The following is a 16670-nucleotide window of genomic DNA, read 5'->3' as shown; positions in this document are numbered from 1 at the left end:
AATGGTGCCGCTGTCACACCCTGGTCCCGGAGCATTTACTGAGCGCCTTGCCTGGTGTCACCTAATTGCACACTCTCAACACCCAGCCATCCCTTCTAAGCTGGGAGAAAACTCAGAGAGGGAACAACCTGTCCAAGGCCACACAACTAGGAAGTGGTGGTCGGAACCTCCACACAGGCTCCCTGACTCCACGCCAGCGTCCCTTCCACGACCACGCGCTAGCCCGTAGGTGAAAGTACTGCAGACCACCAAGAGGTCAAATTTATGCTCCAGTAAAAACTGGTGTCTAGGATATTAAATCTGAAAAACGGAAACAACGGAAGTACATTTCTAGGCCTAGTTCTGAGCACTCTAAGCACGTGCATGCAGGGAGTGACAAGGGTTCCAAGAAGACCCCCTTCCAGCCCAAACGTCTTTCCTTCAGGTCCCTTCCACGTCCTGACAGCAGATACTCCACAGGGCGGAAACACCAAAGGTGTCGACTCAGGGGCCTCACCTAACAGGCCACCTAACAGAGACAGATGAGGGCCGGTGACAAGAACGGGGGGAGTGGAGGGGCAGGTGCCTTGGGCAGGGGGTCAGAGGCTGTCACACGTGTAGATTAGTTTGGGTGCTGACCCCAAGACACTGGCCAGTCTGCCTCTGCTCACCTCCTTCACGAACGGCCTCAGCCCCGTCACCTACCCACAGGAGGAAGAGGAGTGGGTGTATCATGATGCAGGGACGGCCGTCATCTCTTCTCCGCACAGACTATGCCACCGGCCCACACCATGGCTCCCAGGGTGCCTGAAGAAGTCCTACTTTGCTTCCTCCAAAGAATGCTGGGTTCTCCCGGGGCCAGTCTCACAAGAGGACAGACAGAGATACGGACACCATGTCCTGCCCCCCAGAGGAACCGTGTGCCAGTCTGATGGATTAGCAGTGGTCTCTGGATAGAAGCTAATATACCAGTAACTACATTCAGATTCTTCAATTTTTTTTTTTTAACGTTTATTTATTTTTGAGACAGAGAGAGACAGAGCATGAATGGGGGAGGGGTAGAGAGAGAGGGAGACACAGAATCAGAAGCAGGCTCCAGGCTCTGAGCCATCAGCCCAGAGACCGACGCGGGGCTCGAACTCACGGACCGCGAGATCATGACGTGAGCTGAAGTCGGACGCTTAACCGACTGAGCCACCCAGGCGCCCCTACATTCAGATTCTTAACATCCCGAGCTGGTTATAATCAGATCCCCGTAACCTCTGTGCGCCACCTCAAACTCGACCATCAGCAAAAGGCACTCCTGAAACACATCACTGCAAAACTCTCTCAGAATATGATCTCCTCAGAGCTCCTAATTTGGTAAGCACCCAATTTACTCCTCCTTTTAAAGCGGAAGACATAACAAGTTCCTTTCAGGAAGCCAGAGGCAAGCTAGGGAACACTGCCCGAGGGAATCCGAGGAAGGCTGTGTCCACCCTCCAGTGACCTCGTCAGATGTTCTCTGTCACCTGACAGTGAGGCTCGGGGCAGACACCTTCTCCCAGCAGGGCCGTCCCCTCCCCATGCCAGCCCAGAGCAGCCAGCACCACCTATTCGGGACACCTGCCTGTGACTCCTTGGAGCCCCAAGCCTCAGACCTCAGCCTCCTGCCCAGGCGCCAGAGCCACCCACAACTTCCACAGGGCCACACCGGCACCTCTGGGCTCCGGCCCTCCATCCTCCACCCCTCCATCCTCCACCCCTCCTCTCTGCCAGCCCTGCCCACACATCCTGTTCCCCGATAGCGGGCCAGGCTCTGAGTCCACACTCTGAGCTCCTGCACACGGGAGGGCTGGCCAACACCTCATCAGCCTCCGGGAACATGAATATCTAAAAGGCTCGCTATGCGACTTTACATCCACCTGCTTGTCACGTGAAGGGAAACTGCTAACGTCTCCATTACCACATAGTCATTCAACGCAGCCCTTCTGAGTGAAAGTGAACAGAACTCGGCTCCTGGAGGAACCACAGACAAGAAACACCCATACAGCTCTTTTCAAGCTTTTTCAGATGCGCTTCTCAAAACTCACCATTTCTAGATCTCCATCAGCAACCGCTCTTAAAAGTTTGTCTACCTTAATTAAAGGAAAAAGAGTGTTAGAAAATGATTTCAATAATAAAGCAATAAAAGAAATACCCCTGGGTGGGCGCCTGGGTGGCTCAGTCGGTTAAATGTCTGACTTCGGCTCAGGTCGTGGTCTCGTGGTTTGAGTTTGAGCCCTGCATCGGGCTCTGTGGCTGACGGCTCAGAGCCTGGAGCCTGCTTCTGATTCTGTGTCTGCGTCTTTCTCTGCTCCTTCCCTGCTCATGCTCTGTCTGTCTCTGTCTCTCAACAATAAATAAATGTTAAAAAAAAAAAAAAAAGAAAAAAAAAAAAAAAAGAAATAGTAACCAAGTCTGAAAACCTAGTAGTTCTGGTTGGTCTGTTGGTCTATTGGAGTTTTAACATCTCATTCAGTTTCTTTCAAACGTCCCTGAGACTGCCCCAGTAGGATGTCCGGGAGGGTGCCAGCATGCACCGAAGCCACTATCACCCGAGCTCTCTGAAAGGTCTCTGCTAGTGACATGGCCAAGTGACATGGTGGTGCTTCCTAGGAGCCCAGCCACCTTCTAGACCCACACGTGTTCAGCCCTCAGCATCTGACAGCTGAGGGGACACCAGGGGGCACACCCCTCCCAGGAACAACTTCAGGTCTCCGTTAGACTTTGGAATGTGTCTCTTGGCTTGTGCTGCTGTGCTATCGACTCGAGCTAAGCTTATCGGGCCCTCCAAGAGCAGATCACGGCATGGGGGCGGCAGGGGACAGATGCCCCGGGTGGACACAGTGAGGTTCCCATCCACAGGGGAAGAGGGGAAGGAGTCGTGGCACATGCATGGGATGGTCTGCTCTGGGGGCTGACGCTGGACAAGCTCTCGGGTAGATTAAGTGGAGAAAAAAAAAACAGGCTATAAACCACCTTTTACAGAACACAATGTGTTCGCAAGAAGTCAGAAATGAAGCATCAGGTTGACGAGGATGCTTATGGAGTGGGTCGTAAGGGGAGAGAATTTAGCTTGTAAAATGGTCTTAAATCTGTGGACCGACAGGGGACTTGACTTGGGACTTTTCCTAGAAGGCTCCTTCTTCTCTCCCTTTGCCACGCGCGTGCGCATACGCACACACACACACACACACACACGCACACACGCACACACACACACACACACACACACACACACACACACACACAATCCCTAAGGCGAAGAGCTGTTTCAAGAGCTGACCATGCAAGAAGCAAGGCAAGAATTGGCTGGGCTCCCTCCAGGCCACGGCAGACAAGTTGGCCCAGTAGTGCCGGTGGTGGCCCGCTAGGCAGCTCTCATCAAGCCGTGGCTCTTTAAGTAGCAGCCGTGACACAGGGCCACCATCCCGTCCACCCTCCCGTCTGGGAGCCTCACCTCTCTGTAGTCCTTCTTGGGCTCCTGTACGGAGCGTGCCAACACAGAGGAGAAGCTGGAGGTAGAGGAGGCCTGGCTGATGGAATCCACAGGGCGCTGAGCGGGCTGCACTGGGACCTACAGCCAGGGGGCCCGACAGGAGAAGGGCCTCGTGAGGGCCAGAGAGCAGGCCCTGGGCTCAGAGAGGGCCACCAAGCCCAGCCCTGTCCACTCACCTCAGAAGACTTCCTCCTCTTCTCGAAGGACAAATGACGGGCTTCCATTATTGACAGAATCTAGGAGGAGAAGGGGATACGGAAGATACTGAACGAGGAAGGCTGCCAGAGCATCGTCACCCATATGCCCTGCTGCCTGCCCATCCCCTCGGAAGGTCACGCGGCCCAACCACACCCTTGGAGGGACAGAGAAGCCACAGCCTGAACGGGCAGGAGCTCACTCAGCATCACACTGACTAAGCGTGGGCTTCCTGCTGCCACCCCTCTGCTCCTGCTGTCTACCAGCTGGGGCTTTCCGTGAATGGGCTCAGAGGACAAGAGAAGCCCAGGAACAGAAGGTGCCCCCGGGCTGTTTGTCCACAGACACAAAGTGTGACCTTCCCACTGGCACCCCCGGGTCTCGGGCAGGAACCGCTCACAGCTGAGCCAAGAAGGCGGTCTGCCTTTCTCTCTACACATATCCTTCTAGAAGGGAGTACAGCGGCGGAAGAGCTCTCTGCTGCTCACGGACACCTCAGGCCAAGGGTGGCATCGCCCATCCCATCAGCTCTGGTCGCCACAGAGCCCGAGACCCCGCGAGTGCACGGGAAGCATGGCTGAGGCCCCCTGGGGTGAGAAGTGGGGATTTAAACCTTCAAAAACTGCTCCTGATCTTACGTTGTGTTTTTATGACACACACAAAATAATGACAATAGTAACAACAAATAAAGAGGGCGGGAGGAAAGATCTGGAGGTGATGAGTACGTCCATGGCATGGGTTACAGAGCCGGTCTCCACACAGGTGTGTACCCCACTGAATTGTATATATTAAAGAAGTTCAGCTTTTTGTATGTCAATTGTACCTCAATAAAGTGGCCGAAAAACAAAAACTGCTCCCCTAGAAAAAGACCGGAACACTGAGAGAACACCCTGGAAGACAGATGGCAATTGTGTAAGAAGCTAGGGAAACGTTAAGGGGCAGAGAGCAGAGCCTGGGCAAAGGGAAGTGGCTGGAGACCCGTATTAACACAGAATCGCTGACGTGACTGCAAATCCGTGGTGATGTTCTGGGTGCAGTGTGACGGCCTCAGCCTTCAGCTGCCCTGGCCAGCGGGCCAACCATGCTTCTCTGAAGGTGTCTCTTCGGCCAGAGCGGCTGCGAGAGGAGAGGCACAGAGAGCCGGCCTCTGTACATCCCTCGCTCCCCACCTGCCCACGAGCTGAGCACTGACGACACTCCGTGTTCCCAGAAATTACTAACAGGAAAGGATTTGCTCATTCGTGAGCCATTGAGGAAAGAAACCGTACCCAACGATGTTCAAAATTGGCCAAAAGAGAATAAAGCTGTTAGGATGAAGTAACAGGAAGACAGAGCTCCGACGCTCACTGCCTCCACGCCCCGGGCCCCCCGTCCCTGCTTCTCTCGGCCAGAGCCATCGTCCTATTCCCCCTGCTCTGTCTGCTCATACACCCACAGCACTCAGGGGTCAGGGCAGACTCTGCAGCGAGCAGCTCTTGGAACGATATGGACAAAATACGCGAGTGACGCTCAAAACAATATCAGTAAGTGAGACCCATTAGCCACCGGGCCCCAAATGCAGCAGAGAGGGTGCAGGCCAAGCTCTGTTCTCAGGCACTAGCGTGCAGTTTGTCCAGCGCGGCCAAGAGCTAATCTCTGGGCATTGATTTTTTTTTGTTTTAAAGTCATAATGATGCTCGGAGATGAAAAAAGCTACCTTTGAGTTTAGGGCACACTTGAGGGGTGTTTCTTTCAGTCTGTTCTGGATCTCTGTGGATGCTCCATTTTGTAGCAATGTCTCTATGATGCCTTGGTAGCCCCAACGTGCAGCTGTGTGGAGTGGGGTGTCTCCTTTCTCGTTACCAATATCCAGCCTGCACGACTGCACGTCATAGTAGACCAGAGCCTTCACACACTGCAAAGAAAGCGGGAAATGCCACCATTAAGTTACACGCTGAGCCTCGGGCGACGTCTGTGGATTCCACAGCCTCAGTCCACGTCCCAGGGGAATCTGGGCTCCGCTCACCAAGCAAGTGTGCGGGAACAGACAGACCTCAAAGGTTCCTTCCAGGTTACCTCATCAGGACACATCATTTTTTCTAAAGAACCCAACTGCCAACCAGTAAGAAAAGGCTGAATAAATGGTGATGTGTCCGTGTGCAGAGAGGAGTGACCAGAGCAGGCGTGAGACCGCTATCCCTTGAATGCTTGCAACGTTGGCCCTTGACTTGCACCGTTCCCGGAGGGCTTGGATTTGGGGAGTGTTCCCAGTCCCCTAATGGGTAAGAGTGGCTCACTGCGTCTAAATCGTGCAACAACGTGGTTTATGCTGAACACCTGCTTTCCTTCCAGGAGTCTGGAATTCAGGTACGTGCCAGGCAGAGGGTATTCACCTGACTGGCTTCCAATAAAACCTTGGGCCTAGAGTCCCTAATGAGCTTTCCTGGTAGACAGCACTTCATACTTGCTGTTGTAACTCACGGCTGGATGAACCAAGTATGTCCTGCGTGTCTCCCTGGAGACAGGACACTTTGAAGCTTGCACCTGGGGTCCTCCAGACTTCACCCATTCACATTTCCCTGTGGTGACTGTGCTTTGTGTCCTTTTGCTATAATCGGTCATAGCAATATGACCATAGGCTGAGTCCTCTCAGTCGTCCTAGCAAAGTACTGAACCAAGGGGTGGCCTTGGGGACACAGACACCACACATGTAACAGATCACTGGGTAGTGATTAAAGAACGGGCTGGATCTACATTTACTGACCTACAGGATTTCCATGATGCACTGGTAACGAAGTAAGTTGCATAGGGGCACCTGGGTGGCTCAGTTGCTTAAGCATCTGCCTCTTGATTTCGGCTCAGGTCGCGATCTCATGGTTCGTGCGTTCGAGTCCCGCGTCGGGCTCCGCACTGTCAGTGCAGAGCCCGCTTGAATTCTCTCTCTCCCTCTCTTTTTTCCCCCCTCCCCCTGCCCTCTCTCAACATAAACAAACTTAAAAAAGAAAAAGTTGCATAAAGACGTGTAGGGTATGATCTTGTTTTTGCACATCAACCACCTAATCTGGCCTCAACCTGTATAAACCCACCCCCGTGTTACCACACAGAGAAGACGGAGACAGAGTGGCTATGGCAAAATAACAGTTAAATGTTAAGTGGAGACAGAAATGATAGAATTTTTGCTATTGTTCCAAACCCCAAAACATAAAAACTGAATATGAACAAAGGTAAGAACCAGATGGCCGTGGGGATGAGTGACAATGATTTAATTTCAGGATAAGCTAACGGGCAATTAAAGTTTAGATTTCTGTTATTTCAGTAGAACATCTGCAATAAATTTAAGATGTTTTTAATTAAAAAGAAACTGCACGCCAAATGTTCCAATAATGATCGACATAAACTAACGATGTTAAACCCATCGGAAGTGCACCTCTCTCCAGGAGCGAGAAAGGGAAAGAACAGCTACTCTGGGAGCGGGAAGCGCCACTTACGTCTTCGTGGCCGTAGGTGCAGGCCAGGTGGAGAGGCGTATTGCCGTTGTTGTCTTGCACCTCGGGGCTGGCTTTGTAGTGCAACAGCAGCAGCTTCCAAAGGAGAGGAGAGATCGGGTGAGCCCCAGCCCCCCTGGCCTCTGCAGGTGCACGCTTCCCGCGGGAGGCGTAGCCTGGAGCCCCACGGGGAGGTCACCTGTTTCCAACAGCAACCACGTCTCCCTACACTACAGTTAAAATGATCCATCACTCCCAGCCTGCCCTGCGAAGCGCTGAGACATTCAAGGAAAAGGCCTAGAGCCCCACCCTCCTTCCCCGAAGCCATCCTGTTGTGTCAGGTCTACACCGAAGGGTCTTGTCCCATGGACCCACAGGGAGACCCCGGAGGCTCAGACGCACAGCCCTTCCCTGAGGCTGCAGCCGACCCAGGGTGCGACACAGGCGCATGACCATGAGGTCAGCACGCTGAGCCGGGGGTGGCGCCCCTGCTCACCGTCACGCTCTGATAGCCCTTCTGGCACGCGAGATGAAGCGGGGCAGACCCGTGATAGTCCGTGGCGTTTACCACTGCGCCTTTGGAAACCAGGAGGTCAATGAGGGATGCCTGCCCTGGGGAACAGAAGGATTGCACCACAGAGAAGGAAAGAGAAGAGGCTCTCCAAACCCTAAATGTGAAGCCCCGTTATTTTACTCTCTTCTCTGGCAGGAGACGTGCCAGGAAGTGTTTTTCTGCTCGAGAGGAACCAGAGCTAACATCAAGTCAGACTCTACAGATTCAGGACACTGTAGGGTGTCTGGAGGGGGCTCGGCTCCGGTCCACCCCTCAGCAACAGAAGGTGGTGAAGTGGCCCATGGCACGGCCCCTTCCACCGCCAACTCCCCCGCCCTGTCCGTCAGGCCTCTGCTGAACTACCCCCCACTCCATCCCTCTGCCTTAAAAGCCCAACCAAAGGCCAACCCAAAACCACATACCACAGAGGGCGGCCACATGGAGTGGTGTATGACCCCTGTCGTCTCTGGAAAATGGAGTGACAATGGAGGGATCGTTCAGCCTCCTAAAAGAGGAAGATACAGAAAAATATATCCTTGGCACGGAAGGGCAAAGCCTCTCCCTACCATGCTGGACATGCCAGGGTCCTGGGGCTAGCAGACAGATCTCAGGGTGTGAGCCAAGCTGGGTCTCTTTAAGAGCTTCCCAGAGATCATCCAGTCCCTGCTTGACCTCAGGCACGGTGAGGTGGCTGGTAGACTCCCTCCCCCCACCCACCCCCTCTAGGCCATGACATCCAGCGACACAGCCTGGAAACAGCCTGACGAAGGGAAGAGAAACCCAAAGGGTTACTGGGAGAAACTGACATCCCTCCCATCCTAAGATCTACTTTCTGAGGCTTGGCAGGCTCTGTGCCTGCCTACTCTGGCATCCCGCCCAGCAGAGTGCCAAGTATTTTTACGAACTTTATCCCATCTGATTCTCCAAAGAGGCGGGTGTTTTTGTCTCCACTTTACGGCAGCAGAAGCGGAGGGCAGCGAGGGGAAGGTCTTTATTCAAAACTGCATGACTAGTGTGAAAGCCCTGCCCTGCCACTTGCTGGCCTCCCCGGGGACCTTCTTACCCGGAGACCAGTTTCTCACAGTCATCGCAGAAGCACAGAGGATGACACATCCTTTGGACGACATCTTTATCTTGGTCACCTTGGCTCAGAAGTCTTTCCACTTCTTTCTGGTTACCTGAGGCAATGTGCTAAAAAGTGACATCAAAAATACTGTCAATCGTAAGGAATTACTTGCTTCTTAAGGCGTGAATTTTTGGAGCTTCCTTGCAGAAGCCAGGATCTCTGTACAGATAAATGACACAACTTGCTCTTTGGGATGTGTTTCAAAATAACCTGGCGGACAGGGCAAGCGGGTGGGGGTGGAGACAAAACAAGACGAAGATAGCCCCGTGGGTGTGCATTTCTACTCTGTTCACTTTTGGAAATGTTACAAATCTTCTGTAATTGAAAACAACAACGACCTGACAAAATTCCCAAACCAACGGTGGGGGGGACCACACCTCCTGAACCTCAGTGTGGACGCTGACTCCTCACTAGCACACCCCTCGGTGCTGTCCCCTTGTATTCTAACAGAGCCTTGGTCTGGAGGGAAAGGGAACGGCTGCAGTTAGCAAGAGATCCATCAACCAACAGGCCTACAGGGCTCACCCCTGCGATTCCTGGATGTGCCCCTCTCAGGAGATGAGATGTTCTTGGGAGCACGTTGCCCCCGGGGAGGCTCAGGGGTGCTCCACCAACACAGTGTGGTTCTGGGTAGCCAGAAGCACCCACAGGCTCCCGGAGGTGTGCCTTCACTCAGCCCTTGCCAACTACCCAGCAGGGCACCTTGTCAGCCTCCCAGGGCTCAATGCATGAGTGATGAAACCACCACCGGGCGCTGAGCTCCCAGCCTGGGGCGAGCTCCCACAAACACTGGTGACACGGGGCTCCTGGAGCCCAGGAGAGGTGTCAGCTCCGCAGAGGCCACCAGTGAGGCTCCACAGAGCAGACCACGGAGAACAAGTCGTATTTTGCCGAGGGGAGAGAGGACAGCCGGGCAGAGGGCTGTCGGCGAGGCCCAGTGCCCTTGGTGTGCTGGCCCCTCCCGGCTGTGGCACAGCACACCTGGGGGGAGGTAGACAGACATAAAAGCTCAGTATTCCGGCCACCCACCCGCCCGGAGCACAAAAGGAACCGTGGTGTTTCACCAAGCAGACCGCCCTGACGGATTCTGCAGAGACCCCAGAGATGCAGAAAGATGAAACGTTCCTCACACACCTGCGCCCACAAGGACGTCTTGGGTGTCTTACCTTAAACAGACAATCAATGGGAGTTGAAGTCATCTGAGACAGTAAGCTCATTCTCTGCTTCAGGAACAGCCTGTCACCGAATCCTTCAGACTCCTGCAGGAAAAACCCAACAATCTGTTTTATCAACTTGTCACAAGATGTCAGTGCAGATCCTTCAAAATGGAGAGCCCGGGAGCAGTCCTTGCTACTTCGCACAGAACAGGATCGGCAGTGCCTCTCTCCCTGAGCCAGACAGCAGATCCGCATCCGGCTGGGAGAAGCGCTTCCCGTCTGTCCCCACAGGAAGCGGCAGCTGTGATGGTCCCTTCCCGGTGGGGACGTGGGCGAGGGGCGGCACGCTGCCGATGCGCACCCGTGTGTGGAATGTGTCATCGCTAAGTGTGGAATGTAGCGTGCACACACCATCACCCTCCAGATCGAAGCGTGGATTGTCCTGTCCTCCTCCTCCTCCTCCTCTCAAACTGCTGTCCTAACGCCTGCCTAGCCCTATCCCCTGCTACTTTATCTGGGCATACAGACGAGAAACCCATTTGACAGGCTGTTCTGCGCCTCCCAGTGTCAACGAGCAGGAGAGAGAGGGGTCTTGCCTTTCTAACATAGTTCGGAAAATAGCAGACAATACGGCCACTGTTCCCAAATCCTATAACATACCGGGGGCCACCCCAAATAATAAACTCAGGTCTTCGTATTGCAGGTAATATCTACCTAGCTACAAAAACCTAAAATTGCATCCCTACTTTATGAAATAATCCCTAGCAAGACACTTCAATGCTCACCGGAGCACCTGCAAATTGACTAATGACAAATTAACTTCCTCAGAAGTTTCAGTGGGAAGTAAAGGGAGATGTCTTCCCCAGCCAGTTGCTGCTAGAAGAACTCCCCAAACCCTGACAAAATTATGGGAGAAGGCCCTTGATGGCCCTATAAGTTCCGACTTTAGAGATCCAGCTAAAGACAGAGCCAACAGCACCTCAAGGGATGGCCCATATCTGGGGTCCTCTGTCAGACAGGGTCCCTCACACCAGCTGCCCTGAAAGGGTTAACCCGGCAAACACACACCAACCCCTCAGGGTGAGAGCCATTTTGCTCCCACCTACCATCGGGGATATAAGGCTCTAACAACCTGTTTTTATTCAGTGATTTATAGGCCACGCAGCTTAATGTCAGAGAAATGTCAAAGACATTGTTGCTCAGGTCAATCTGGGGTCCCTTCCTCGACTCTGGGTAACTACATGAATGGCAGTGATGAAGAGGGGCAAGCCCTGAGGTCCTGAATCTTCAAGGAGAAATGAGCTACCAGAAGAGACCACATATCAGCTCAGATCTATTTGGGAAAGGGGTAAATACTATTTATTAGAAGCTCAATAAAGAGACAAAGACCAGAAGCCCACAGAGCTGGAACAGAGTGCTCCCCGTTTTCTGGTCTACAAAGGTTAAACTAGAGTCATCTCAGTAATGCTCCTTTGCAAGAAGCTAGGCTTTATTTACGAGACTTTTAAGTCTTTATGCTTAAAGAATATATATAAGGTCACCTCAAGTACAATGATATCTTGGGGGGTAAACTTTCTGTGAAACAACATCGTGTTATATAAAGAAGGAATAGTAAAACATAATTTGATTTACTAATACTTAGTCCTTAATGCTTTTCAGAAACCTCACCCGCCGTGTGCGGATACACTTAAGCTCCTTCCCCAGGAAAGGACACCAACACAGGGCAGTGGCCTCCCACGTTCCAAGATGGAACTGCACTGCTGACAAGAATCCAGTCAGCAGCTAAGGCCGAGGCAACGCCACCGGGAGAATCTCAGTGCCGGCGTCACAAAAGACAAGGAAGCCGCACTACCTGCTCTGTCAATAAAGGTAAGGATCTCTCAGGCCTGACCCACTCAAGACCCAAGGGACTGGCTTCACGGCCAGCTGTAAGGATGATGCACACCTTGTCCCGACATCTGACAGGACCAACCACCCCCCACCCAGGAAGGCAGGACCAGGACCAGGGTCAGACACCCCGGACAAGAGGGGCACACTGGGCTGTGTCCCTACCTCGCCCACCCAAACTAATGGCCTTCCTTGGGGCCATCCACGCAGGATGCACCAGAGGACCAGGAAACAGAGATGCCCGGATGCAGGGGTGTTGGAAGAGCAAGTTAAGGGCACCAGGATCGTCTTCTGCTTCACAAAGGCACTTTCAAATACCCTATTTGTTTCTTGTAAACTCCCAACAAGAGGTCAAACATACAGCATCGTCTTCAGTGTAGACAAGAAATGGACATAAACTTAGAGAGACAGCCTTGTCCAGGGCAAACACAAGTTATCAGGCTCAAGCCAACACCAGCACAAGAAGGGCCACCCCTCAACACGCCCCCCCCAGTCCAGGGGCGCCTGGCTGGCTCTGTCGGTGGAGCATGCGACTCTGGATCTCGGGGTTGTGAGTTCAAGCCCTGTGTTGGGTGTAGAGATTACTTAAAAATAAAATCTTAAATAAATAAAAATCAAAAAAACAAACAAACAAAAACCTCTCCCGATCCCACTTGGGACATTGTATGAAGTCAAAGTGGATGTGGGAAGCTGACTGCTGCTCTGTGGTCAGCCACCTCCTTACGCTCTGGTCAAAGGCTTCAAGCATTGTGCTTCCTGCCTACACACCACAGAAAGTAAGCAGTCAGGGTGGCCATGGTGCAGGACGGGGACGGCAAGGGGAAAGCTGCACCCTCAGGAGGCGGGCACCTCCCTCCAGGTGACCAGGAGCACCCCTGACCCCACGAGGGACGTCAGGCAATTCCTACCATCAGCCTACGTGCCAACAAGAGGAGCATAATCTCAAATTTTCCTTAAAAATATAATTGCATAGGCACAGAAAAAAGATACGTACCAAAAGGTTAGTAAGTCATCTCCAGCTAGTGAGTTTATGAGAGGTATTTATTCTCTTCACTGCAACTTTATACAGCTGGCCTGGCCCTTGAACAACACAGGTTCGAAGTGTATGGGTCCACTTATATGGCGACAGACACAGCACAGTACTCTAAATGTATTTTCTCGGCCTTGTGTTTTTCTTAATAATGCTTTCTCTTCTACAGCTTACTTCAAGGATACGGTATAGAATATGTACAACATACAAAATATCTCTTTTTTTTTTTTAGGGTTTTTTTTCTTTTTTTTTTTCTTTTTTTTTAGGTTTTTAGTTAATTATTTATTTATTTTTGAGAGAGAGAGAGAGAGAGAGAGAGAGAGAGCGAGCGCGAGTGCACGAGCAGGGGAGGGGCAGAGAGAATAGGAGACACAGAATCCGAAGCAGGCTCCAGGCTCCGAGCTGTCAGCACAGAGCTGGACGCGGGGCTTGAACTCGTGAACCCTGAGATCATGACCTGAGCCGAAGTCGGACTCTTAACTGACTGAGCCACCCAGGTGTCCCCCAAATATGTCTTAATTGACCCTTTATATTATTGGTAAGGCTTGTGGTCAACAGTAGACTACTCGTAGTTAAGTTTTTGAGGAGTCGTAAGTTATACACCAATTTCCAACCACGCGGGGGGTCAGCAACTCTAATCCCTGCGTTGTTCAAGGGTCAACTGTATATTGCAAATATTGTTTGTAAGCAAGTATTGGTTTTCTCATCAGAAAAAAATACGACCACTGTTTTGGGGAAAAACAGTGTAAAATGCCATATATGATATAAATTATGTGAAGTATACACGGATGGGAGGACAGGAAAGCACATACACATGTTAACAATGAATGAAGTCAGGGGAACCGTTTTTACCCAAGTGCACCTGTCTGGGCAGGCCTATGGGTATTTTCCAGATATATTAACTTATCATTACTTTGGGAGATTCTGACATCAGCAGAAAATTAAGATCAAGGGAGTGTTCAATCCTCAGGACTCCTCGTGTGTAATACAGGAATCTCTTCACTTTACTAATTTCAACTTTGTGATTTCTGGGGGTACGGTCACATTTTGCTGGCTGGTGAAAACAGGCCAGCAATGCAACCCTGGTTTAAGATTCTCATATTTCACGTAGAAATATAATCGCTTCCCCTAAGCAAAGCTCGCCAAGAAAATAATAAGACCACTGAGTCCTAAAATTGCATTTATTAATAACCTCATCTCTTGCCTACATACCCAAACTCATGGTTTCTAGCTTCCCCCTCCTGCCTACGCTTTTGAGGATGGTGACGATTAACGAAGCACGATTTTAACCACGCGAATCCCAGTCGTAATCTGCCACTTCCACAACCAAGTTTAGCACTTCAGTCTGCTAGGTGACTGTCAAGTCTCACAGCCCTTAGACAACAGAGGCCTCGTTCTTGGGGGACATTTAAGAATCCCCTTCCTCACCCCCCAACCTCAGAACCCTATCGAACATGCCCTGACACCCACAAAGAAAGGCCAGGCAGGAGGGATCTTACAGGCGGCTTAACGGAGAGGCTTCCTTGCCGAATGTATTCGATTGCAGCCTCGATGGAGGTCAGGCAGTATCCCAATTCATCTTTTGCTGAGCTGCTAAATCTGAAGTTTTTGATATAACTCAGGTTTGCCATCCTATCAAAAGGAAGAAAAAAGTTTCATTGTTGTATATCCCATTCACACCTCTCCACAAACAATGCAGTCACTCAAGCGGGCGTGAGTGACTGAAGTCCGTTAGCTCCGGGGACCTATGACTGCTACCCCCTTAACCTCTAGCGCATGTGCAATTAGGAAAATAAGTAAAACCACCTGGTCCTTTCCTGGAGTATGCTAGTTTTTAAAAAGCTGATTGCTGTAAAGCGAACCAGGGGTTCCCATCGGAAGAGGATGGGCTTTGGAGTCGGAACTGAAGCCAGCTTCCTGTTCCATCACTGACTAGCTGTGTCTTCCAGAACAAGAAACATAAGCTCTGTGGGCCTCAGTTTCCCCATCTGGAAGTGGAATGATAGCCACCTCCCCCCCCCGGAACGGGTGTAGGGCAGGCACAGCAACGGACTCACAAGGGGCGCTCAATCTCCTGCAGTTAGACTAAAACCATTTTGCCATTTTCAAAAAGTATTTCAACAGAAAATATTACCAATTAGGGATCTCCGTTTTCACAAGCAAATATAACAGGACTGATAACAGATCATCAGCACACATGGTCTCCAAGTTAACTGCAGGAAGGAAACACATGTTCGAAGCCAGCATGAGATTCAAACAGACCAGCAAGCATATCAACTCCCCACCATCATCCAGTCCACGAAACCACAATCCAGTAAGGCTACGCCTCAGGGAGCGGTTCAACTCTATGATTTTCTTTACAGTGTCCTAAATAGACATCACATTTGAGGGGAATGCCTAGCATTCTCAGAACACGCGCAAAAGAACGGGGTTCCCAGCAGACTACCCCTCGCCACCTTCCAGGATGGTTAGAGTCAGTGAAGGTGGGCAGAGGTGTGCCCAGAGCCACCTCGAAAAGCCTCTTCCCTCCTGAGATTATTTCCGTTTTACGTACTGCAGATCCTAATGCTCACACTTAGCCTGTTTCCATTTTCTCCCCTTCGAAATTTTAAGGACTCCATTCACTCATCATTCTAAAAACTCAAATAGCACAAAAGAGCAACCTGTGACCGTCTCTCCCAGCCCTGCCAGGCAGTCTTCTTCCCCCAGACGCTACTGCTGCGGCTTCCCACCTGCCTCTCCAGAGACAGTCTAGGAACTCGCCGTCGTGCACATACAGCCGCCTCCTTTTTCTGGAATGCTGTTAGAAGTGCACCATATACACTCCCATTTATTTCACTCGACGTGCTTTGAAAATCATCCCCTATCTGGGCACACAGATATGACTCCCCTTCGCTTTTTTTGTCTTAGCTTATTTTGCTTTACTTTTTATAATGGAAAATTTTAAGCATACACAAAATTAGGAAGAGTGGCCTAATGAACAGTCGAACCCCCATGTACCCATCACCACCTTGGCTCATTTTTCTTTAAGATTAAAGGTGTTTAATTTTAGCCAAGGAATGTTATCAACCAAACATTGTCAGACTGGAACACAACTGCAGAAGGGGCCAGTGGACAATTCGGCACTGGACCAAACGAATACCACCCCCACCCCAGTGCTGTGACAGGTTCAAGAGAACACACAATAGGAAGTGTAAAGTCAATCATACACGCTCCTGCACCCAGGCAAGTTCAGACTCGAGCAGACAGTGTCATTCACTTCGCAAAGTCAGGTTCTCAAAGGACCTGCGCAGCTTGGATTCTGATTTATATATCAGCTGCATGATGTCCATGCAGGTGTGGGGCAGCCTGGCTCATTTTTGAGGTCGCTGCTTCTCTGCCACCATTTTCTTACCCGAATCATACCTACCTCTTCACCCCCATTACTAGGCACCCACGCATCAGAGCAGACTCCAGGGGGCTCATGCTGGAACACTCTGCTGCACGTGAGCCCATCTGAATGATCCTTTAAGATAACACTGCTCCGGGGTGCCTGGGTGGCTCAGTCGGTTAAGTGGCTGACTTCGGCTCAGGTCATGATCTCACGGTTCGTGGGTTCAAGCCCTGCATTGGGCCCTGTGCTGACAGCTCAGAGCCTGGAGCCTGCTTTGGATTCTGTGTCTCCCTCTCTCTCTGCCCCTCCCCAGCGCATTCTCTCTCCACCCCCCTCTCAAAAAATGAATAAACATTAAAATAAATGTAAAAACAAATAAGAGAACA

At 51.3% G+C, this 16670-nt stretch overlaps 1 protein-coding gene across 6 annotated transcripts in view; it reads right to left on the bottom strand.

Moving 5' to 3' along the window:
- The window catches only part of ANKRD27 (ankyrin repeat domain 27), a 51893-nt gene that overhangs the window by 12954 nt on the left and 22269 nt on the right, over positions 1 to 16670 (bottom strand). For 5 of the 6 annotated variants that reach the window (XM_060650886.3, XM_060650887.3, XM_060650891.3 and 2 more), the window contains exons 11-21: positions 15046 to 15124; positions 14411 to 14543; positions 10004 to 10096; positions 8775 to 8902; positions 8134 to 8216; positions 7655 to 7770; positions 7162 to 7254; positions 5391 to 5588; positions 3676 to 3735; positions 3461 to 3577; positions 2052 to 2096 (exon numbers count right to left, since the gene is read on the bottom strand). In XM_060650886.3, coding sequence (XP_060506869.2) covers positions 2052 to 2096; positions 3461 to 3577; positions 3676 to 3735; positions 5391 to 5588; positions 7162 to 7254; positions 7655 to 7770; positions 8134 to 8216; positions 8775 to 8902; positions 10004 to 10096; positions 14411 to 14543; positions 15046 to 15124 — 1145 coding nt within the window. The remainder of the gene's footprint in view (positions 1 to 2051; positions 2097 to 3460; positions 3578 to 3675; positions 3736 to 5390; positions 5589 to 7161; positions 7255 to 7654; positions 7771 to 8133; positions 8217 to 8774; positions 8903 to 10003; positions 10097 to 14410; positions 14544 to 15045; positions 15125 to 16670) is intronic. The other variant, XM_060650888.3, reaches the window with a different exon arrangement.

Source organism: Panthera onca, chromosome E2, assembly GCF_046562875.1.
Source record: "Panthera onca isolate mPanOnc1 chromosome E2, mPanOnc1 haplotype 2, whole genome shotgun sequence".
Lineage (NCBI taxonomy): Eukaryota > Metazoa > Chordata > Mammalia > Carnivora > Felidae > Panthera > Panthera onca.
This window is presented reverse-complemented; position numbering and strand designations above follow the sequence as displayed.